This window comes from Balaenoptera borealis, assembly GCF_965194805.1.
Source record: "Balaenoptera borealis genome assembly, chromosome: 12".
NCBI classification, from domain to species: Eukaryota; Metazoa; Chordata; class Mammalia; order Artiodactyla; family Balaenopteridae; genus Balaenoptera; species Balaenoptera borealis.
Genome location: NC_138869.1, coordinates 37190454 through 37215227, shown reverse-complemented (window position 1 = coordinate 37215227; position 24774 = coordinate 37190454). Strand labels below are relative to the sequence as shown.

General features: G+C 39.8%; 1 protein-coding gene across 4 annotated transcripts in view; it reads right to left on the bottom strand.

Moving 5' to 3' along the window:
• ERC2 (ELKS/RAB6-interacting/CAST family member 2) overlaps positions 1 to 24774 on the bottom strand; it is a 956481-nt gene that overhangs the window by 454949 nt on the left and 476758 nt on the right. For all 4 annotated transcript variants that reach the window (XM_082346804.1, XM_082346806.1, XM_082346805.1 and 1 more), the window contains one exon: positions 1962 to 2097. In XM_082346804.1, coding sequence (XP_082202930.1) covers positions 1962 to 2097 — 136 coding nt within the window. The remainder of the gene's footprint in view (positions 1 to 1961; positions 2098 to 24774) is intronic.

Below are 24774 nucleotides of genomic sequence, written 5' to 3'. Positions count from 1 at the left end.
TTACCTGCCTAGCACCTGTTCTGAACAGAACTCCTCTCTTTCTTGTGGGAGATCACCTGTCCTCAATCTCAGCCCAGCAGATTTGGGTTAACCCTTTCCCCCTAGGTTTCAGGTAATCATATAACTTGATCCTGGCCTGCCCAATTTATTTATTCTATCGGCCTTTGAATTTTTGCTAGAACTACTCAGAAAGAACCTTTCTCCTCCCCCTGTGGTGGCTGCACTTATAGAACGTAGGCTGGCTGCTGGTGGCCATAGTTGGCATCACTGTGGACAGCCTTCCTGAGACTCAAGTCAACAAAGAGCAAAGCATGCCTGTGAGTAGAATGAAGACAGATTCCTGATGCCACTGCTTGAATATCTGCATGTAGTCAGACCTGAATTCCTCTCCTGGCCTTTTCAGTTTATTGAGCCAACAGATTTCCCCCCCACTTTTTTTTTTCTTTTTTTTGCTTAGTTCAGGTTGTTGTGTTCTTGTCACTTGGAAATAAGACTCCCAACTAACCCAGTTGACATAAGAATTTAATAGGTGCTATAAAGTACAGAGCACAGTACACAGCATACTGAAAATTCAATAAATGGTATCCACTACTGTTATTGTTCCTCTACATTAGTTTCTTGAAGGCAGGAAGACCTGAAGTCAGATCTATGTCCACCCCTTACTAGGATGCCACTTCATAACTTTTCTGAGACTCTAGTATTACCTTATATAAAGTTGCCAACATTACTGTTGAGGAATAAATAAGAATACATGTCTGACAAGGCAATAAAATTCTGCAAATTTTAGTTATTATTATCTCAGTTTGTAGGCTCTAATATAACATCTCATAAGATTCATGGGAGAATTAACACCCAAAACCCTGGGTGTCAAAAACATTGAGGAAGCCATGGATTCAAATAAACTACGAGCCCATCTTAAGACGATCCCAGGAGTGAAAAAAGGACCTGATGCTACTATCATGCTATCCAAAATCAGGCATCGATGTAAAGGGGCTTCACTGACACCATTAAGGCACCTCCAGGACACAGAGAAAAAAGAAACTAATACTGACTAAGTAACCACCTTGTGCCATGTTCTGTGCAAGACATTTCCTTAGATTTCCTACTCTGGAATAATTATTTATTTCTCTTTTGGTCAATTAAAAAAATGAATTATGAGTACATATTGAAATTATCTAACTTCTTCTATCTCCAAGGAGGAAACCTAATATATAACTAGAGAAAGACACTAATTAATAAGCAGAATTTAACATGAACTCTGGCCAACTCGAACTTGAACTGCTCTGTTTAAAGGCACACTGGAATAAATAAAGGGACTTCAAAGCAAATGCCCTGTTTTAGCTTGAATGTTTTATTGAACACATGGGGAGAGCTCTTTTGCCAAAAACAGAGATGGTTAATGAGGAAAAATTGGTGTTTTCCATCAGCCGGTTGGTTTCCGAGATAGGCCATCCATTCAGAGATAACTATATTCCACAGAAAAGACAGAATAATGATCACAGCCTTGGAGTTTTGAACAAAACAAAACCAGTTCTGTAAGCTGTCTGAAGTCAGTTTAATGCATCCTCTTCCAAATACTTTCTGTGATAATACTCATACATTTCCCTTCTGACACCAAAACAAGTTCAATATAATTCTAAAAGGAAGACATTTCTGTTTGAAGCTTCTTGCCAAATCTATAACTGCAGCCCTTGCCTTTTAAGGTGAGGTACAGGAACCAAGACACTGTGTGTAGCATTAGTAGTCTCCACCGTAGCTGGCCTTTCTTGGGCACTATTTTGAAAATGATGCTTTGAACTCGGAAAGACCTATTGGGCTCCCTGGGAGTACCCTGTTAGTGCTAGACTCAGAGCAAAGGCAAGTCCACCATCTCCATGCATATTTTCCCACAGCAAGGAGTACATGTTGGAGGGAGTCAATCTCCAATTATTTAAGGGTTAAGAGGAGAAGGCTGGGCTCACCTGCAAATGCTGCGAGTTGTCAGCCATGCTATCCTCTCGCCTGCGGACTTCTTCCAGTAACTGGGCATTCTTCTTTTTTTCCAACTGTTGATTGTGCTTGAGGTTGGCCACCTTCTTATTCTGATCCTTCATATGCCTGAGAAAAGTCAGCACAGTTTGGTTAAATTCAACCACTGGAAGATAATGTGTTATCATAATAGAAGTACTAAGTATAGAATATTTTGCTATGGGTTCAGAAAAATTTAGGACCTCAGAACATTCCATTCATTCAACCACAAGTACGTCTTGAGCACTCACTCAATGCCAGGTGCCAGAATGGCAATGAGGCTGCAGTGGTAAATGAGAAAGGTAAAGTCTTCATCTTCCTCACGGAGCTTGGAGTCCAGTGGGGGAGACAGACAAGTACCAAGGAGACACAACTTAGGATTCCTAATGTTGAAGGAAATAAATAGGATGCTGTGAGAGATGATGACGTGCATTATGTGTGGACAGGCAGTGGGGTGTGGGAATGACTGCAGTCACTGCGGCCAGGGAAGCCTCCCTAAGGAGACGAGACTATGGGTGAGACTCGAAGGATCCAGCCAAGGAGACACTAGTGGAGGAGTTCCTCAGGTAGGGAGAACAGCAGGTGCAATTCCCAAGGCAGGAAAGAACACAGTTACTTCTACAAACTGGAAGGCTGCAGTGAGGTTAGTCCAGGCAAGGCGGGGGTGGGGTGGCGTGGGAGCGTGGGCAGGAAGGTACGGGGTTGGGGGAGAAGTGAGGTAGGAAATGGGGCTGCAAAGGTAGGTGGGACTCAGGGCACAGAGGCCCCTGTGGTCTGTGATGGGGCATTTACTTTCTTCTAAGTGGTTGCTTTTCTAATTACTATTATTCTTTTGGATCACATTCCTATTTCGAGGTCATAATCTATTACTTTGATTTTAAAATAATAATTACAAGGCTCCAATCAAATACACTGTCACCACTTAGCTCAAACAGAATAACACTTTGGCTAATCACCATGTTAAATAAAGCCCGGGTGCTTGGAATAAAAGATCTTAATGAATCTATAGGATGTCAAAGTGCAAAATCATAAAGTGATCAAGTGAGTAAAAGACTAAAGACAGAGGACAGGTTAAAAAAACGTGTGTGTGTTGGAGGGAGTTACAGACTTAATGTGGACTATTTCACCAGTAGTGTTTAGCAAAACATTCCACAGATTTAGGCAACCATGTCGACAGCAGCTGCTATAAATCTAATCCAACTCGTGAGGAGGCAGGAGGGCAGTACAGAGAGCTCAGAAGCAGTGATTCCAAAAGAGGAGAGCCACAGAGCAGAATCACTTGGGGTCCTTGCTAATCCCTCTGTGCCCTCTCCCCAGCATTGCTGAGTCAGCGGCTGTTACTGAGCCCTGACTCCCGAAAGAAGCGTATTGAGAATCACTGCTCTTGCAAAGTTATGAATGAGAAGAAAACTAGATGATAAACAGCAAACATGTCCAGAGGAAACCATTCATAACCAGGTGGAAGTCACGCTCAACGAGAAACTCTTATTTCTAGTCCTCATAAAATTATATACTCCCCTACTCCCTCCCACTCCAAGAAAACGAAGTTCAAGAGAATTGTTTATTCAGCCAAAAAATCTATTAGAAATCCTGCTAATAAAAATATTCAGAACACTTTGGCTCCTTATAAATATTTACAGAACCAACTGAAGCAGTGATTTTAATATTCCTGGTGGCACTTATTAAGGGGGTAAAAGGTGAGATCGAATAACCATCTTCTTAGTCATTATTTGGATTGGATAATCACTACCTGATATTTCTCATTTTTACAGGATACAGTAATGCATACATATGAAACTATGAACTAAGTCTACTCACTAATCTACTTTTAGGAGATTGTCTTTTGGTTACTATAAAGATGTTAAAAATGACCTCTTGCTTCCTAACTGAATAAGAATATAGTAGTTCCAAAGCTCATGCTAACCCAGGGCAAGCACATTTTCTAGCTGCTAAGGAAATAAGATCAGTGCTCAGTAACAGAATGTGATGGAGAGGTCAGCAATATTAGTGAGGCTGTTTAATTAGAGAACATCTTTATAAAGAAATATTTTTATTACTTTGAAATACACACTCACACAGAGCTAATTGCTAAATATTTCCCCTGCAAGTACCAGTGATAAATAAAATTGATTATTATTACAAACATCATTTGCACTGTTAAAAAACTCCCACATAGTTCTTGGAGCAGTTTGAACATATTAGACCTTACCTCCTGGGATACTGCGTGTTTTTTCAATCCAAAAAGAAAAAAAACAAATTCAAAATCCATGCATCCCTGAAAGCTTTCCTGAATTAAGAATGAGTAGCTAAGAAAAACGAGAAGCTGAAATTCAGACTCTGTGATGGAGGCTGATCATCAGCATTCTCCAACCATTCCTTCAAATACTGTCTTACTTAGGACACCAGTGATTAGAAAAGAAAAGCTGGGTTTTGAATGGCACTGCTTAGGATTTGGGCCAATTAGATCAGTGCAGAGAAAGGTGATAAGAATGACCATCTTGTCTCTGTACACGTGAACATCAAGAGATACATACACAGTGTTCAAACTCCTTTGCAGGACTGCTATGGTTTTCAAATGTATTTCTATCATTGGAAGTGATTCTTCTAGTAAAAGCCTACTTGAAAGTTAAAAAGGGAAGGAAAAATTGCTCTGCCAGAGGTAGGATAGAGGTAAGGAGTAGGGGGACCTAGGAACAGGTGATCAGCACCTCATCTACTAGACAATCTCTCTCAGGTGCCCCTCAGGGAAGCCATAAGTCTGCCTGAAGCACAGGTCAGAAACAGCAATTTACAGAGTAGGAGGAGAGACAGGGAGGCAGATAGAGAAGTCATGAAATTTAAAAATTTGAGATCCCTTGGAGAAGAGTAAATGCACCCACAGACGCTCACTAGAAGGAATGACCATAGTGATTTTTGCTACTAATAAATTTGACATTTCCAAGAATAGAATCTGTAAGTGACTTAACAGTCCTCTTACCACCAGCAAGAGTAAATTCACACTGCATAAATAGTGCTAAACTCAGTACAGATCTCAATTGTCTCTAATTTAAGAAGGCAGAGCTCCTGGGGGTACAGACTGCAAAGCCCTCTGGCAATACTGCCTCAGGGGAAGGTGTCATTGACACCCACTTCCCAAACTCCCACCCCCTAGGCAACTCAGGCATTCCAAGGTTATGCCAGAGACTGACCTACTCCATGTTTGGAAAAAGAAGGTTTTTTTGGAGTGAACTTTTTCTGAAAGGAAACACCATTAAAAATATATCCAAGACACAGTTTTTCTTTTCAAAAGCAGTTACGGGATCGGGGGGTGGATAGAGGTTAGTTGGAGAGCACAGTGATAGGGTCAGTTTTCAATGTTTGCCTTAAATTGACCAGTTTCATAAAGCAAGTCATGTCACTTTTCAAAATTCAGCCATCATTAACGAATTTGGACTAAATTTAAAAATTCCAACAGGTATCAAGATCAACAATGGCTACCAAATTAAGAATGAATGCCTGATGTTTCTCCAAAGAAGACATACAGATGGCTAACAGGCACATGAGAAGATGCTCAACATCACTAATTATTAGAGAAATGCAAATCAAAACTACAATGAGGTACCATCTCACACCAGTCAGAATGGTCATCATTAAAAAGTTTACAAATAACAAATGCTGGAGAGGGTGTGGAGAAAAGGGAACCCTCCTACACTGATGGTGGGAATGCAAATTGGTGCAGCCACTATGGACAACAATACGGAGGTTCCTCAAAAAACTAAAAATAGAGTTGCCATATGACCCTACAATCCCACTCCTGGGCATATATCTGGAGAAAACTATAATTCCAAAAGATACATGCACCCCAATGTTCACTACAGCACTATTTACAATAGCCAAGATATGGAAGCCACCAAAATGTCCACTGACAGATGAATGGATAAAGAAGATGTGTGTGTGTGTGTGTGTGTGTGTGTGTGTGTGTGTGTAATGGAATACTACTCAGCCATAAACAGGAATGAAATTATGCCATTTGTAGCAACATGGGTGGACCTAGAGATTATCATACTAAGTGAAGTCAGAAAGAGAAAGACAAATACCATATGATATCACTTAGACGTGGAATCTAAAATATGACACAAATGAACTTATCTATGAAATAGAAACAGACTCATAAACATAGAGGACAGACTTGTGGTTGCCAAGGGGGAGGGAGGGTGGAGAGGAATAGATTTGGAGTTTGGGATTAGCAGATGCAAACTATTATATAGAGAATGGATAAACAACAAGGCCCTTCTGTATAGCACAGGGAACAATATTCAGTATCCTGTAATGAAGTCTAATGGAAAAGAATACAAAAAAAGAATGTCTATATATGTATAACTGAGTAACTCTGATATATGGCAGAAATTAACATAACATTGTACATTATACCTCAAATAAAATAAATTTTAAAAAAGGAATAAATGAGCAGAATTTTGCTATTTTCACTAAAATAGTCCATCAAATTAAAATTAGAAAGTATTCTCTAACTTGCTGTTGAGAGAGCATCAGGCCCTCTAAAATATTTATTTGAATGAATGAATGCTTGCACCTATGTCACTGTCATCTCTCTGTTAATATCTAATAGATACTATAATATTGTTTGAACTTAGAAACCATATCAAATACTTTCAAAAATCCTACACCTTCTCTGAAACTCAGAATAAATACTACTTTCACCAGGTTTGAGATCTCTTTCATTTAATTAAACCTTTATGATTTTTAGTTCTCCTGCCTTTAATACCGTACTTTCTCCCACTTACCATACTGTGTTTGAGGGCTTAGTACCTCTCTTCTTTCTTTTTCTTTCTTCCCAAAGGAAAGAGAACTGTTCTCTAGAATTACATAGCCTGGAGCATAGGACAGGAGATGCATATGTTTCTCTATGGGCAAGTGTACATTTGCATATAAACTAGAAGATCAAAACTTCCCTTTTAAAATCTCGGCAGAAACAAGATGCCATTTTTTACCCATCTGCTCTCAAAAGCTTTAAAGATTGATAACATCCATTGTTGGAGAGAATGCAGGAATCCAGCTCTCTCACATGTGGTCAGGAGTGTCATTGACAAAAGCATTTTTGGAAACCAATTTGTAAGTATCCACCACAGCGTACATACCTTTTGCCCAGGCAAACCCACTTCTAGGAAAGTAGCCTACAAAAATGCTTGCACATGTGCACAAATATATGTGTACAACAATTTTCATAGTAGCACGGTAAAAGTAAAAATTTGAAAAATGCCTAATCGTCCATCAGAAGGAAACTGGCTGAAGAAATCAAGTACATTCATACTACAGAATCCTAAGCTAGCTAAGGACATTAAGGCAAAACTGAAGTATGGACATGGAAAAACGTTCAAGATGTATTGTTAATCAAAAAAGAAAGCAGGTAGCAGAATAATACATATAGTCTGACCTTATTTATGTTAAAATATAAAAGCCTACTGGGATGTGTATGGGCACACAAATGGAAATGGCAAGTATATATACTCCTGGAAATTCCACACCAGTCTGTAAACAATGGTTATCGCTGAGAAGGGTAACTGGACTGGAGAAGGGGGAGCTTTCACAGTTTACTGTATGTATTTATATGTGTTTAAGTGAGGTATAAATAGGACAAGGAAAGGCACAGATACTAAGTGCATAAGTCAATGATTTTTGACTAATCAAAATATAGAGCCTAGCCATCACCCAGCCTCACGTCCCTTCCCCCTGCCCTAAAGTAATCTCTGTTCTAACTTTTATCTACATGTATTTGTTTTGTCTATTCTTGAACTTCAAAGAATCATGCAGTACATGCTCTTTTGTATCTGACTTCTTTGACTCAAGGTAAGGTTTTGGTATCACTCTTATTGTTGTATGTAAGCTCCACCTTACTGCTGAATAGTATCCCATTGCTATGAATATACCACAGTTTGATTAGCTATTCGCTTGTTAAGTGGATATTTAGCCTGTTTCCAATTTTTTACTGTTAAGAATAAGCTTGCAATGAACATTCTTGTACCAGTTCTTCTTTTCCGCTGTGGACATGTTTTCATTTCTCTTGGATAAATAACTAGATGTAGGTTTAACTCAGAGTGTAAAATGGTACAACCGCTGTGGAAGATAATTTCTGAGTTATATGAATCTTCCAGGAGCAGCTGCAGTGCAGGGGCTAGTAGCATAAACTCTGGAGCCAGACTGCCTGGGTTTCCATCAGAAGTCCACTACTTTATAGCTGTGTGACCACAGGCAAATTTCTTAACCTCTCTGTACCTCACATATAAAATGGAAATAATTATGGGTAACTCATAGAGTTATTGTGAAGAGTTGATGAATTAGTACAGGTGAAATGCTTAGAGCAGACTACTCTCTCTCACACTTGGTTTACAATATGAATGTAATCATGTCTTGTGCAATATTGTGAACACATACTTATTGTCTTGCTTCCCACACCAGAATAGCAGGTATTCCAAATACCTCAGGCAATGGACTTTGGAATGCATTACTAAACCCTTTTTTGTTATACATTTAGTTTCCACTTGTGATTTCCTTAATAATAAGATAAGTTACATTCTTGGAAGGTTATCCTAATGAAAGTGTTGCAGGAAGGTAACGACAAGCATGGGTAAGTGAGCTGGGATCCTGAAGTGACTGCACAAGTAGATGGGCCACACACACACAATGGAAGCTGACAATGAGTATTGCATGCAGAATTTCCCATAATAAAAGCTTTTACTTTTAACCACTGAGATGATCCCATTTTTTTTAAAGCTTGTAAATACCAGTCAGTACTTCAGCATAGCTATAAATTTTAGAAAGCTATCATAAATATTCTAAAGATATTTTTACAGCATGCACAAATGTGCTGAATATCATGAGCATGATATTCCTTCCTGAAAGAGAAAGTATCTGGCCAGCTGTGGCTGCTTGAATCTAGCTCTCCCCACCCCCCAACAAAGAGCAACAAGTAGGGTCAAGGTCTTAGGACTTAGTTCCAGAACGAGCCAGATCTCTTGGACTTTGTATTTTGCAGCATCCCCTCAAGAGCAGCCAACCAGTTTGGCCACTAGCTTTGATGACTGCCTAGGTCCTTGCCAAAACCCTTCAGCAGGATGCCCACTATCTCCCCATGCTTTCCTTCTTGACTTCCCTCCTCAATAGATTCCCCATCCCCTCCCTACCTATAGTCCTTTCTCCCTTCATTCCCTGGAGGTAAGTACCCTCCCATCTCCCTCTCTTCTGTTCCCACCTCCTCTGTGGTGTCTGGGGCTGCACAAGGCTCCAGAGACAAGGCCACCTTCAGTTAAAGCACATGATGCCAACACACCTTAAAGTGACATCATTTATCATTTACCAGGACAGTTGGATATACCCAGAACCTGATAATACAGCTAAAGAAAGAAGGTGTTAAAGGGCAGGGAGTGTTCAGATTTGAAAACTTGAGAAGTGGATCTTCCCAGAGACAAAGAAAGTCCTAGCTTTTCACCGTATAGTATTGGGTCCCACCAGCAAAACTCTCCTTGGAGGAGATGATTCAATAAGGCTATTCCTCATTCAGTCTGATGAGAATCATTTGAGACAAATCAGGTGAAGAAACAAGACAGTAAGATGCCCAAGACCAAGGACTTTGCTGCCAGATTGGCTACATTCTCATCACAGAGGCGTCCCTTACTAAGCATGTGACCCTGGGCAAGTTATCTCACTGGGGGATGGGGGTATTAAATGATTTCATAAGCCTAACGCTCTTAAAACGGTCCCTCGCACACAGTGGGTAACTTATAAATGTCAGCCTGATCCCCTTGACCCAAATAACCCTCTTCTAAAGTGTATATCTACTCCCCTCATTGCTGATTTCCCCACATGAGCCAGGAAAACCTAGAGAACAGATTACACAGCAGAAGATGGTCACAATCAGCAAGAGAAGGGTTTGTTTTTCTAATAGATATTTCACTTTGGGGGAGGTTTCAAAGGGCTGACTTGTTTCAACTGTTCTCCCTTACTCCAGCCCTGAAGAATCTCCTCCGTCCAAATATCAATGGAGCACTGCCCTAAGTATGAACAGAACCCAATGACTGACAGCCTAAGCTAAAGAGAGTAGATGACGGGGGCCTGTTAGAGAAGACCCCAGGGATAGAGTGCAGAGAGAGCCAGCCCTCTCTGATGCCCCCTTGCCCTCTTCTAGATGCACTTGGTAGGACTGGCATCCACAGGAAATTCAAATGGAAAAGGCAAGGCCTGTTCTTCATCTGTCTCAGAACTCAATGTTCAATCCATGGGCAATTAATAATAAGGCACCCTTTTGTCAAGTAGACCATATACAGCTGTAAGGATCACATGATTATCTAAGAAGCTTGGCTCCAATTTACTATTTACCAAGTAAATTTCACATCATTTGGTCTCCCAAATAGGTCTGGTGACCCAGAGGGCACAGCCTGGTCATGTAGGCCTGAGAACAAGAATTCTTCTACAGTGAAGAATTCAATCTCATAAAATGAATATCAATTTATTGTCAGTGAAATGGTACCCAGTCAAAGTAGAAAGAAATAAAATGAAATTGGACTGACAAATATAAACAGGGCATTATTACCCAGTAAAAACACAATAACAACCTAGAGTTGTCATTCCTATAAAGTCATTCTTGAAAGTAAATTGAAAATCTAAAAGGTTGAGTCCAAAAGAAATGAGCTGTGTTTCTCTTTCCTAATTTAATTTATATTCAATAGACAGTTTTTAAAAATCTACACAGTTCACAGCAGGCTGATGGCTTGTTTTCATTTATGCTGCTGAGAAAAGCTTTCTAAAGTCTAAAAACAAGGATCACTGCAGTGTGGGAAGACACGGAGTTAGCGTCTCCCCACACCTAGGGTGCCTGCCAGCTGCTGGTGGGGTACTCTGATGCCCAAGGAAATGGGAGGAACCCCAAAGTGAACCGGTAGGACATAGGGGGACTGAGGGGGGAGAAGTGGAGGCCAGACAGGATTGGCGCCTCTGAGGCCTGGGAGATCAGGAGAGGCAGGCAGGAGGAGCCATTCGGGAGGAGCCATCCAGGAGGAGCTGGAGAGGAGCAGAGCATGTTTGCCCCGCCCACTCAGGCCCAGGGAGCCTGCTGAGCTCCCAGGCCGGTCCCCAGCCCTCCAAAGACCCCTCCAGGCTGCGTGGGTCCCTGGGGGCACAGGAAGGAGGCCCTGGAGACCAGGAAAGGCAGGTGGGAGGGGACCTCCCAGACCGGAGGAGCAGGAGAGGAGAGGAGGGCGTTTGCCCTGCCAACTCTAGCCCAGGAAGCCTGCTGGGCTCCCAGGTGAGGTCCCCTGCCCTCTGAGACCAGGGCTGGGGGGCACGCCTGGGTCCCTTCTGTTCCTTGAGCCTAAGCCCCACTCCCACAGCCCGCAGGGCCTTTTCCAGCGCTGTGGGTACTAGGCATAGGCCCCACCCACCGCCCAAACCTCACCCTTGCTTAGGCCCCACCCTCCACAGCCAAGGCCTTCCCCCCCACTTTCTTTTCCCTCTTCCCTCCTCCTCTTTTTCACTATTGTGGTACTGATGTACATTCCAGTTTTTGATTCATCTATATTTTTATTTTTATATTCTTTCTAAGATATCTGTTAGTTTCCTAGTGTAATTTTATTTTTTACTTTGTTATTTTTCTCTCTCACTCTTTTCTTTTTTTTTTTTTACCACCGCACACAGCTTGTGGGATCTTGGTTCATGAGCTGGGGGTCAGGCTGAAGCTCCTGTAGTGGGAGTTCCGAGTCTGAACCACTGGACTAACAGAGAACCTCAGACCCCAGGGAATATTCACCGGAGTGAGGTCTCACGGAGTTCCGCATATCAGCACCAAGACCCAGCTCTACCCAACAGCCTACAAACTCCAGTGTTGGAAGCCTCAGGCCAAACAACCAGTAAGACAAGAACATAATCCCATTCATTAAAAAAAAAAATGAGACGGCAAAAAAATATGTTACAAATGAAGGAGCAAGGTAAAAACCTACAAGACCAAATAAATGAAGAGGAAATAGGCAATCTACCTGAAAAAGAATTCAGAGTAATGATAGTAAAGATGATCCAGAATCTCAGAAATAGAATGGAGGCACAGATTGAGAAAATACAAGAAATGATTAGAAGATCTAGAAGAACTAAAGAACAAACAAACGGAGATGAACAACACAATAACTGAAATGAAAAATACACTAGAAAGAATCAATAACAGAATAACTGAGGCAGAAGAACAGATAAGTGAGCTGGAAGACAAAATGGTGGAAAAAACTGCCGAGGAGCAGAATAAAGAAAAAAGAATGAAAAGAATTGAAGACAATCTCAGAGACCTCTGGGACAACACTAAATGCACCAACATTCGAATTATAGGGGTCCCAGAAGAAGAAGAGAAAAAGAAAGGGTCTGAGAAAATATTTGAAGAGATTATAGTCGAAAACTTCCTTAACATGGGAAAGGAAATAGTCACCCAAGTCCAGGAAGCATAGAGAGTCCCATACAGGATAAACCCAAGGGGAAACACGCCAAGACACATATTAATCAAACTATAAAAAATTAATTCAAAGAAAAAATATTAAAAGCCGCAAGGGAAAAACAAAAAATAATTTATAAAGGAATCCCCATAAGGTTATCAGCTGATTTTTCAGCAGAAACTCTGCAGGCCAGAAGGGAGTGGTAAGATATACTTAAAGTGATGAAAGAGAAGAACCTACAACCAAGATTACTCTACCCAGCAAGGATCTCTTTCAGATTCAACAGAGAAGTCAAAAGCTTTTCAGACAAGCAAAAGCTAAGAGAATTCAGCACCATCAAACCAGCTTTATGACAAATGCTAAAGAAACTTCTCTAGGCAGGAAATACAAGAGAAGAAAAAGACCCACAAAAACAAACCCAAAACAATTCAGATAATAGTAATAGGAACATACATATCGATAATAACCTTGAATGTAAATGGATTAAATGCCCCAACCAAAAGACATAGACTGGCTGAATGGATACAAAAACAAGACCCATATATATGCTGTCTACAAGAGTCCCATTTCAGATGTAGGGAAACATACAGACTGAAAGTGAAGGGATGGAAAAAGATATTCCATGCAAATGGAAATCAAAAGAAAGCTGGAGCAGCAATAATCGTATCAGATAAAACAGACTTTAAAATAAAGACTGTTACAAGAGATAAGGAGAGACACTACGAAATGATCAAAGGATCAATCCAAGAAGAAGATATAACAATTATAAATGTTTATGCACCCAACATAGGAGCACCTCAATACATAAGGCAAATGCTAACAACCACAAAAGGAGAAATCGACAGTAGCACAATAATAGTAGGGGACTTTAACACCCCACTTACACCAATGGACAGATCATCCAAACAGAAAATAAATAAGGAAACACAAGCTTTAAATGACACAATAGACCAGATAGATTTAACTGATATTTATGGAACATTCCACCCCAAAGTGGCAGAATACACTTTCTTCTCAAGTGCACATGGAACATTCTCCAGGATAGATCACATCTTGGGTCACAAATCAAGCCTTGGAAAATTTAAGAAAATTGAAATCGTATCAAGCAGGTTTTTTTTTTCTTATTAAATTACATTTATTTTTTTTAAATTTTTTATTTTATTTCTGGCTGCTTTGGGTCTCCGTTGCTGCGTGTGTGCTTTCTCTAGTTGTGGCGAGTGGGGGCTACTCTTTGTTGCAGTGCGCAGGCTCCTCATTGAGGTGACTTCTCTTGTTGCAGAGCACGGACTCTATGCACGCAGGTTTCAGTAGTTGTGGCACATAGGCTCAGTAGTTGCGGCTCGTGGGCTCTACAGCGCAAGCTCAGTAATTGTGGCACATGGGCATAGTTGCTCCGTGGCATGTGATATTCACAGACCAGGGCTTGAACCCGTGTTCCCTGCACTGGCAGGCAGATTCTTAACCACTGCACCACCAGGGAAGCCTCCAAGCATCTTTTCTAACTACAACACTATGAGATTGGAAATCAATTACAGGAAAAAAACTGTAAAAAACACAAATACAGGGAGGCTAAACAGAGCACTACTAAATAACCAAGAGACCACTGAAGAAACCAAAGAAGAAACATAAAAAAATACTTAGAAACAAATGACAATGAAAACATGATGACCCAAAACCTATGGGATGCAGCAAAAGCAGTTCTAAGAGGGAAGTTTATAGCAATTCAGTCTCACCTCAAGAAACAAGAAAAATCTCAAATAAACAATCTAAACCTACACTTAAAACAACTAGAGAAAGAACAACAAAGAAAATCCAAAGTCAGTAGAAGGAAAGAAATCATAAAGATCAGAGCAGAAATAAATGAAACAGAAATGAGGAAAACAATAACCAAGATCAATAAAACTAAAAGCTGGTTCTTTGAGAAGATCAACAAAATTGATAAACACTTAGCAGGGAGAGGATGCAAATCAATAAAATTAGTAATGAAAAAGGAGAAATCACAACTGACACTGCAGAAATACAAAGGATTATAAGAGACTACTACAAACAACTCTATGCAAATAAAATGGACAACCACAAAGAAATGGACAAATTCTTAGAAAGGTACAATTTTCCAAGACTGAACCACGAAGAATTAGAAAATATAAACAGGTCTATCACAAGTAATGAAATTGAAACCATGATTAAAAATCTTCAAACAAACAAAAGTCCAGGACCAGATGGCTTTACAGGCGAATTCTATCAAACATATAGAGAAGAGCTAATACTGATCTTTCTCAAACTCCTCCAAAAAATAGCAGAGGGAGAAACACTCCCAAATTCATTGTACGAAGCCATCATCACCCTGATACCAAAATCAGAAAAAGATACTACAAAAAAAGAAAATTATAGACCAGTATCACTGATGAACATACATGCAAAAATCCTGAACAAAATACTAGCAAACAGAATCCAACAGCAGATTAAAGTGATCATACACCATGATCAAGTGGGATTTATCCCAGGGATGCAAGGATTCTTCAATATATGCAAATCAATCAATGTAATACACCACTTTAACAAATTAAGGAATAAAAACCGTATGATCATCTCAATAGATGCAGAAAAGGCTTCTGACAAAATTCAACACCCACTTATGATAAAAACTCTCCAGAAAATGGGCATAGAGGGAACCCACCTCAACATAATAAAGGCCATATATGACAAACCCACAGCAAGCATCATACTCAATGGTGAAAAACTGAAAGCATTTCCACTAAGATCAGGAACAAGACAAGGATGTCCACTCTTGCCACTCTTATTCAACATAGTTTTGGAAGTCCTAGCCATAGCAATCAGAGAAGAAAAAGAAAGAAAAGACATACAAATTGGAAAAGAAGAAGTAAAACTGTCACTGTTGATGACATGATATTATACACAGAAAATCCTAAAGATGTCACCAGAAAACTACTAGAACTAATCAATGAATTTGGTAAGGTTGCAAGATACAAAATTAATGCACAGAAATCTCAGGAATTCCTATACACCAACAACAAAAAATCAGAAAGAGAAATTAATGAAACATTCCCATTTACCACTGCAACAGAAAGAATAAAATACCTAGGAATAAACCTGCCTAAGGAGATGAAAGACTTGTACTCAGAAAGCTATAAAACACTGATGAAAGAAATCAAAGATGACATAAACAGATGCAGAAATATACCATGTTCTTGGATTGTTTCAACATTGTGAAAATGACTATACTACCCAAAGCAATCTACACATTCAATGCAATCCCTATCTAACTACCAATGGCATTCTTCACAGAATTAGACTAAAAAATCTTACAATTCATATGGAAACACAAAAGACCCCGAATAGCCAAAGCAATCTTGAGAAAGAAAAACGGAGTTGGAGGAATCAGGCTCCCTGACTTCAAACTATACCACAAAGCTACAGTAATCAAGACAATATGGTACTGGCACAAAAACAGAAATATAGATCAATGGTACAGGATAGAATGCCCAGAGATAAACCCACGCACCTATGGGCACCTAATTTACAACAAAGGAGGCAAGAACATACAATGGAGAAAACACAGCCTCTTCAATAAGTGGTGCTGGGAAAAGTAGACAGCTACATGTAAAAGAATGAAATTAGAACACTCCCTAACACCATACACAAAAATAAACTCCAAATGGATTACAGACCTAGATGTAAGGCCAGACACTATAAAACTCTTAGAGGAAAACATAGGCAGAACACTCTATGACATAAATCACAGCAAGATCCTTTTTGACCCACCTCCTAGAGAAATGGAAATAAAAACAAAAAAAAATGGGACCTAATGAAACTTAAAATCTTTTTCACAACAAAGGAAACCATAAGCAAGACGAAAAGACAACCCTCAGAATGGGAGAAAATATTTGCCAACGAAGCAACTGACAAAGGGCTAATCTCCAAAATATACAAGCAGCTCATGCAGATCAAAAAAACAATCAATCCAATCCAAAAATGGGCAGAAGACCTAAATAGACATTGCTCCAAAGAAGATATACAGATTGCCAACAAACACATGAAAGGATGCTCAACATCACTAATCATTAGAGAAATGCAAATCAAAACTACAATGAGGTATCACCTCACACCAGTCAGAATGGCCATTATCAAAAAATCTACAAACAATAAATGCTGGAGAGGGTGTGGTGAAAAGGGAACCCTCTTGCACTGTTGGTGGGAATGTAAATTGATACAACCACTATGGAGAACAGTATGGACGTTCCTTTAAAAACTAAAAATAGAACTACCATATGACGCAGCAATCCCACTACTGTGCATATACCCTGAGAAGCCATAATTCAAAGAGACATGCACCACAATGTTCATTGCAGCACTGTTTACAATAGCCAGGACATGGAACCAACCTAAATGTCCACCGACAGATGAATGGATAAAGAAGATGTGGCACGTATATACAATGGAATATTACTCAGCCATAAAAAGAAACTAAACTGAGTTATTTGTAGTGAGGTGGATGGACCTAGATTCTGTCATACAGAGTGCAGTAAGTCAGAAAGAGAAAAAAGGAATACTGTATGTTAATGCATACATATGGAATCTAAAACAATTTTTTAAATGGTACTGATGAACCTAGTTGCAGGGCAGGAATAACGAGGTAGAGATAGAAAACTGACTTGAGGACATGGGCTGGGAGTGGGAAGATGATGTGAAGTGAGAGTAGCATCGACATACATACACTATTGAATGTAAAATAGTTGGCTGGTGGGAAGCAGCAGTATAGCACAGGGAGATCAGCTTGGTGCTTAGTGATAACCTAGAGGGGAGGGATAGGGAGGATTAGAGGGAAACTCAAGAGGGAGGGGATATGGGGACATGTGTATGCATATGGCTGATTCACTTTACTGTGCCACAGAAACTAACATAGTATTGTGAAGCAATTATACTCTAATAAAGATCTATTAAAAAATAAATAAACAAATAAAAGTGAAAACAAGGATCAGCAAACTTTTTCTGTAAAAGGCTATCCAGTAAATATCTTAGGCTTTGGGGACTATATAGCCTTTGTAAACAATATTCAACTTTGCTTCAATTTTGTCATTGTAGCATGAAAGCGGCCACAGATTAACATGTACACAAATGGGTGTGGCTGTACTCGAATAAAACTTTATTTATAAGAACAGATGGCAGGGCTGGATTTGGTCCATGAGCCAGAGTTTGCTGAACCCAGGTAATGATAATCACAACAGCAAATGCTCACGTCACATAATGTGTTCTAAGCACCTTACATATATTAGCTCACTTAATCCTCACAATCCTATTAAGTAGGTCCTTTGATTATTCCTCTTACAGGTGAAAGTTACAGAGTAACTGAGCAGCAGAGGCAGAATTCTTAGTCATTCTGGCTCCAGAGGCCACCCGCAGCCCTTTAATTACTGTGCTGTGCCAACCGACTATGGAGAGTGTTGCAGAGTCCCTTCACACCACTGTCCCACCACCTCTTCTCCCAAGCAGCCCCAGAAAGCTCTAGTGAGTAGAAACAGACATTCTCAGGATACAACCTCTGTTCTGTAATCCAGCTACTTTAAGGCACACCACACCAAACTTCACAGCATGCCCTGAGCAGCAACTTGGTTGACTTGTAGAGAGCTAGATACATATGAGATAATTACCCAAGAATATTAGCTTTCCACCAGGGGAGATTTGGAGTGCAAGGTGGGAGTTTAACAGCTTCAAACTTCATGGTGGCAGCAATAGTTACTGAAATGAAGACCCAGCTATGAAGCAGAACACAAAACCAACAAGGACGCCATGCAATTTCCCTATTAATTTCTGGTCTCTGGACCTGTTAACCTCAATGTGACCATTTTTGAACAAATTATTAGGTTTTATGGATGAGTCTACCTCCACAAGTAGAAATGTTTAGTGCATTTCATATCCTGGGACTTCACTGCCTCATAATGAGCTTGGTGTTTCTTCCTGTACAAACATTTAATCAGAGACTAAGAGTTTGGAGATGATAAAGTCAGTGAAGATGAAAGTAGCAGCTCAACAAAAATGGAAAGTAAGAGAAAAACAAAGAGGCAAGGACAGTTGCACGATAGTAACAGATCTTAGGACAGAACTTCTGGGACCATGGGGGCAAACCCAAGACAGAGCCCAGACCTAAGATTAAAACTCCTGCCCTGTTCCCTCCTCAAATTTTCTCCTTGCATATCATTCACTTCTTTTCAAATTAAAAAAATGCAATCTGAACATTTTAAAAACAAAACGTTTGTATAGTTGCCACAATTCCATGGAGTACTGTATTCTTATAAAAGCCTCTGATTCCGCCATTAGACATAGGCACATTACAGCCAGTTTGGTAGGGTGCCAGCTGTATTTACAGTTTGGGGTACTATAAAAAACATATGGAAACTGTGAAAATTGAACACTGGGAGACCAATGTTGGAGGAAACCAACATTCCACAGTCTGGCCAGAGGTTGGAGGTGATTTGCCCAGACAATATACAGTGAAAGCAACCTGTGAGCACAGGGGCACTTCATGTATGCAAGACCTATTTTTATTGCATTCAACCCGGAATAGGGCAATAGCAGCCCAGACATAAAATAAAGCAAAGGCATAAGAAGATAAAAATCTTACATGCTGATTTTCCAAACTAGAGTACAGAAATAATGTGTCAGAATTTATATTATTTCCTGTCAGAAAGCAATGTTAAAATATTGCTAAACAATAAAAGCACCCTCTGTTTCTCGATGTCATGTGTCAGGCACTGTGCTAAGAACTGTAAAAATATAATTTCAGTTAAACAAAACAACATCCTTATATTAAAAGTATTTTTATCCCTCTTTTATAGATGAAGAAAATGAGGCTTAGCGAGGTTAAGTAATTGGCCCAACATAATACAGTTAATAAGCAGGGGATCTATAATTTGAACTATCATTTCTATGATGCCTAAGCTTATGGTCTTATCTATTATGCTATATAAAAATCATAAAATATTACTCTACATTATTAGGAAATCTTTGCCACAAAAGTACATGGGGCATTCCGGCCAGACCAAGATATTCCTTTTTTTTGAGAGCTGCAATCTTTTTTTTCTAAGAGGGAGCAAAGCACTAGCCTCAATAAGTAAGTTGTACTCTCTTTAGGATCTGGACCATCTGAGGCATGGCTTATCAGACCTTCCCAAAGATAGACTAACACCAAATCAGTTGATGCCTAACAAATTACCACAAATTTAGCAGCCTAAAACAACACATTTATTATCTTACAGCTTCTGTAAGTCAGAAGCCCAGGCACAGCTTGGCTGGTCCCTCGGCTCCTGGTCTTGCCAGGCTAAAATCAAGATGTTGGACAGACTGCATTTCTCATCTGTAGGCTTAAATGGAGAAGAACGTGGTTCCAGGCTCATTCGGGTTGTTGGAAAAACTCCTTTCTTTGCAGCTGTATGAATGAGATTCCTAACTCTTTCCTGGCTTTGGCTGTAGGCTGTCCTCAGGTCCTAGAGGCTGCTCATAGTTCCTTGCCATATGGCCCTCACCACAGGCAGTTCACATGGCTGTTTGATTCTTGGAGGCCAGCAAGAGAATCTGTCTCTCCAATCTGCTAAGGTAGAGTCTTATCGTGGGAGTGCTGTCCCATCACTTCTGCCATATAACATACCCTATCCTAGGGAGTGGCATCCATCAGTTTACCATATCCTATTAGCGAGATGTAGGTCACAGGTCCTGCCCACACTCAAGTGGAGGGGATTATTCAAGAGTGTGAAAACCAGGGGGCAGAGATTATGGGGACCATATTAGAATTCTGTCTACCATATGTCCTATCCAATAGAATTTTTCACAATTATGGAACTGTTCTACTTCTATGCTGTCCAATATAGTAGCCACTTGCCACGTGTGGCTACTGAATATCTAAAACGCAGCTAGTAGAACTGCGCAACTATAGAACTGACTTTTCAAGACCATCTAATCTTAGTTAATGTAAATGTAAATAGTCACATGAGGCTTGTGGCTACCATGCTGGACAGCACAGATTTGGACATTAACCAATGTCCAGATTATATGCTAATTATTTTTTAAAACTTTTTAAACTTTTATTTTATTTTGTTTGTGCTAATCTTTCAAAAGATTTCCCAATTTTTTACTGCCAATTTCAAACATTTCTTGGGGACTATTTACTTCAGTATGTACCCAACAGACTTCATTTTTCCATTTCCCAAACTTCTTCCAAACCATTTTCACCAATGTAACCTAAGGCATCTGGAAGGCCTAACTTATGGCCAATGAGGGGTTATGGAAATTTATGCATCTTTATACTTTCCCAAGTATTTATCCCCATGACAACACACTGCAAAAATATATGCCTGTTCTTTCCACTCTTCGTCTCGTAACTCAAACCTCTTGTAACTCTTAGTCTAATGTCAATGAGTAAAACAGAATCAGTGGTGGGTGGTGGATGAAGTGAAAATCAATGAAGGATAACCAAGTGGCAGAATTATCAACAAAGAGGGCGTAAGCCACTTCTCCCCAATTGTATGAGAAGACAGAATGAACCACTTCCCCACACAATTGCCTCAACACAATTAACCACTTCCAAAATCCATCACTGTAATGCCACCTATTTCAGTTTCACTTGATGATGCTTTTCTTAACTCAGTGATTTACAAAGTGTTATGTCAGCACTAACCCTGCAGGATGTTAATAATTGTTACCAAAACAAAAACAGAAAACAAAACAAGAAAAGAAGGGTTAGGATTAAATAAGTCTTGAGAGCACAAAAATAAATGTGAACTAGTTTCTTATGCTGCAGGACTTTTCAGAGCCTTTACTATTATAAAATGCACTGTGAATCCCCAAAAGGGACATGGTAGGATGTTTATTAGACTTATTTGATCCAAACCCTTTTTCCCCCAGGATCTTCCCACTGAATTATTGCTCTGAAGTACAAAGTCCGAGGAATAATAGTGTTAATCAGGGTTTCCCAAACTTTAGTCATTAGTGTATCATCTCAATGATTTTTACTATACCATGCACTACCTGCATTACTTACTTAATATTTCTCTTTAAATATTTTTACCTTACATACCTTTTAGCCTTAGATTCTTTCTAAGCAAGAATTAGTGTAACCATATGTTTGATCTGCAAGTTATGATGTTCTAGTACAAAGAGGCATAGCTAATAAAATATATAAATATTCATCTGTACTACCTAAAAGCATCCTAATTTTTAAACACATAACTAAAGACAACAAAGATTCCTGGGTACCAGTAAAGCCACAGCTAAAAATGATAGATACAGCATTTAAGAACAAGAGGAACAAGAACCATGTCTCTGTCTTCCCGGTATGGCTGATGAGATTATTGCTCAGAGCAGTTAAGTGACTTGCACACACTCACTCATGTCTAAGATCCTCAGCATCAATGGGAATTGCCAGATGAGCTATGAGGTAAAAGCAGTTATGTCTGGTTGCCACTAAGCTGGTCCCCAGGTTTCATCAATTACAGCTTCTTGAAATGTGTCCTTGTTCAGTACTAAGGCAAGACACCCTCTGCTGTAGTTCAACATCTTCATATTCCCAGGGACGTGCAGATGGTTGACCTTCACTTTCTCCTTAAGAAATTGCAGCCCTGACCAACCTGGGGATTCTGCTTGAAAGCAGAACAATGCCTCTCCTTTGCTTTTCAAAAGCAGCACCAAAAGGCCATCCAGGTGGAATCCGGAGGGCCCTAGGTCAGCTCTAGTAGCTTCAGGTAGCAATAAAGCCAAAGTGACAGTGGGACAGATTGAGCTTAAGAGCCATGCCTTGGCACCTGACTGCATGGGTTCAAATCTCAGATCAACCATTTCTTCACTGAAGGACCTGGGACAGGTGAATTATTTTTCTTGTATCACTTTCCTTATCTGCAGAATAGTATATGAACAGTAAAACAATACTTACTCAAAGGAGAACTAAGAGAGAGATAAGGCATGGAGAATGCCTGGCATATAGTAAGGGATCTATAAATGCCACCTTATAGTAATTTTAATGATAAGGAAAAGAATAATAACAATAAGAGTGGCTTAGGTTCTCCATACATCCAGGCTGGCTTACTGTAAGGGACAGACACCTTTACTCAGTGACACCTGTTAAAGGATACTGTGTGCTGGACTAAGCTATTGGAAAGAAGGCCCCTATCCCCTCAACCCCATGCCCCAGGACTCACAAAGCACCAAGAAAATGGCACCTATCTGAAGTCCTGGGTTATCTCAGCTTCACAGTTAAAAGTTCAGACCTCGGGAGGCAGTGTGACGGGACTATTGAAGGCTTCTGGAGGTGGCATTTGGGCCACACGTCTGCCTCTGCCCCTATTGGTCATGTGCCTCAAGGCTGGGGTCTGATCTAAATTGCTTTAAAAGCAATAACGATATAAAGATGTGGCATTTCTTGACCCCGTGCGTTTATGGAGCAGGACTTAGCTCTGCTATATAAGTTAGAACAACTCCCAGCCACTTCACAATCATAGAATACATTTGGGCAGCTTTTATTCCATCTGTCCTTCTTTGTGAATCAATACACTCCTGTTCTCTCAATTGCCCCTGTGAAAAGGTCTTCTACTTGATAACAATTACTCAAACCAAAACAATCAGAGAATACCAAGATCCAGCCTAGACTTCTGTCATTTCAGGAAGATTCTGAAAGAGAGTGACCTCTCAGACCTCCTCCAGAACCTATCTGCAGATTCCTGACCACAGGATCATCAACCTTCCTTCTCATGCTTCCCTTTTTCTGACCCAGTCTATTTCCTCAAGGGATACATCTTCCATACTAGAGTTGTGATAGGATCTTTACTCGGAGGGATGCAGGAAAATCCTGAGCATCCAGTTTTTCATCTCCTTTCTAGTTTCCATCTGGATGGCAATGCTTCTGGAGCTCCCAGAGGCAGGGTGGCCCAACTTTTAGGAACGTTCTCCCATCTAAAACCCACAGAGCAGCCACCAACACTCAGGGTCATAAGCATGCATGCTATAGAAGGTAGCATTTCATCAGCATCTCTCTGGACTAGACAATGTGCATGTTTAATCCTCAAGACCACTTTGTGATGTAGGTACTGTTATCCCTATTACAGACCAGAAATATGAGGATGAGCAGGTAACCAACATGCTTAGAGGACTCTTCCATTTAGAAGGAGGCAGAGCTAAGTTCCATCCCAATCTGTTATACTCCGAAACTCATGTTATTTTCCTAACCTATCATGGCTATTCTTGCATTTACCTCACTTGCTAATTTCGTATCATAGCTAACAAGGATAATCCTTCTACCAAAAACACCACTACCCAGCTGTAAGACTGTTTTCCCAAAGCCACGTCACCACCACTCCCCATCAGCAGTTCCAAGCATCTTCTCCTCTCACCACAAAAAACTCAGCAAATATGTGTTTCCCACATCAGAAGATACACACGTACATATATACACACACACACATATACCTACATATATATGTACACACATAAATATTTAGTTCACATACACATACTACTTATATTTATTTCACATAAACATACACACCAATATACATACATATTTATTTATTTCACACACACACTCCTGCAAAGTGCCTGGGAAGGCATCTCTCCTTTAGGCAAAGGCTCTATCTGCTATATAAAAAGACACTACAAGAGACTAAAAACCATCTAAGACTGTGAAGACAGATGAACAGACTAGAGGAAGCCTGCTCTAACATTCCTCATATAGCATCCAAGGAAACCATTTACCCAGCGAATGGCTAAGGTTTGGGGAATAACTGAAGTTTTATAGTTTTATAAAATTCCTACAGGATAGTGATGAATGACTCTATTTAATGTAGTTATAGTGTAATTTAGAAAGGATAACTAAAGTTACACTGTATAAACTGATCTTTCTACACAAATAGGTAATATCTTATTTTTTTTACTTTTATGAGAAAAACACCTTCAATATTAATTAGATGAATGTAAAAATACTTAAGATTCAAGATAAAGCATTAAAAAAAATAAATTCACTTGCAAAAAGTAGGTGTTTTGCTCTGCTAAGTGGTCTCAAGCTTGTATTTTACACCCCATGCAGCGATTCTTATTACTAAGTCCATTTGCTGGTATAAATCCTAAAATCTTTCTTGTTGCACCTTATAAAATCAGAATTCTTCTTTATCCAAAGAGATCAGAAGCAAAAAAGATTTACCTCTTTCCCAATGGAAGAAACTGAAAGCCCTTATAAATTCAACATATCCAAAGTTCACTCCATGAGGAAAGCAACATCCTATTAGAAAATAATGTGTTAAATTCTTAC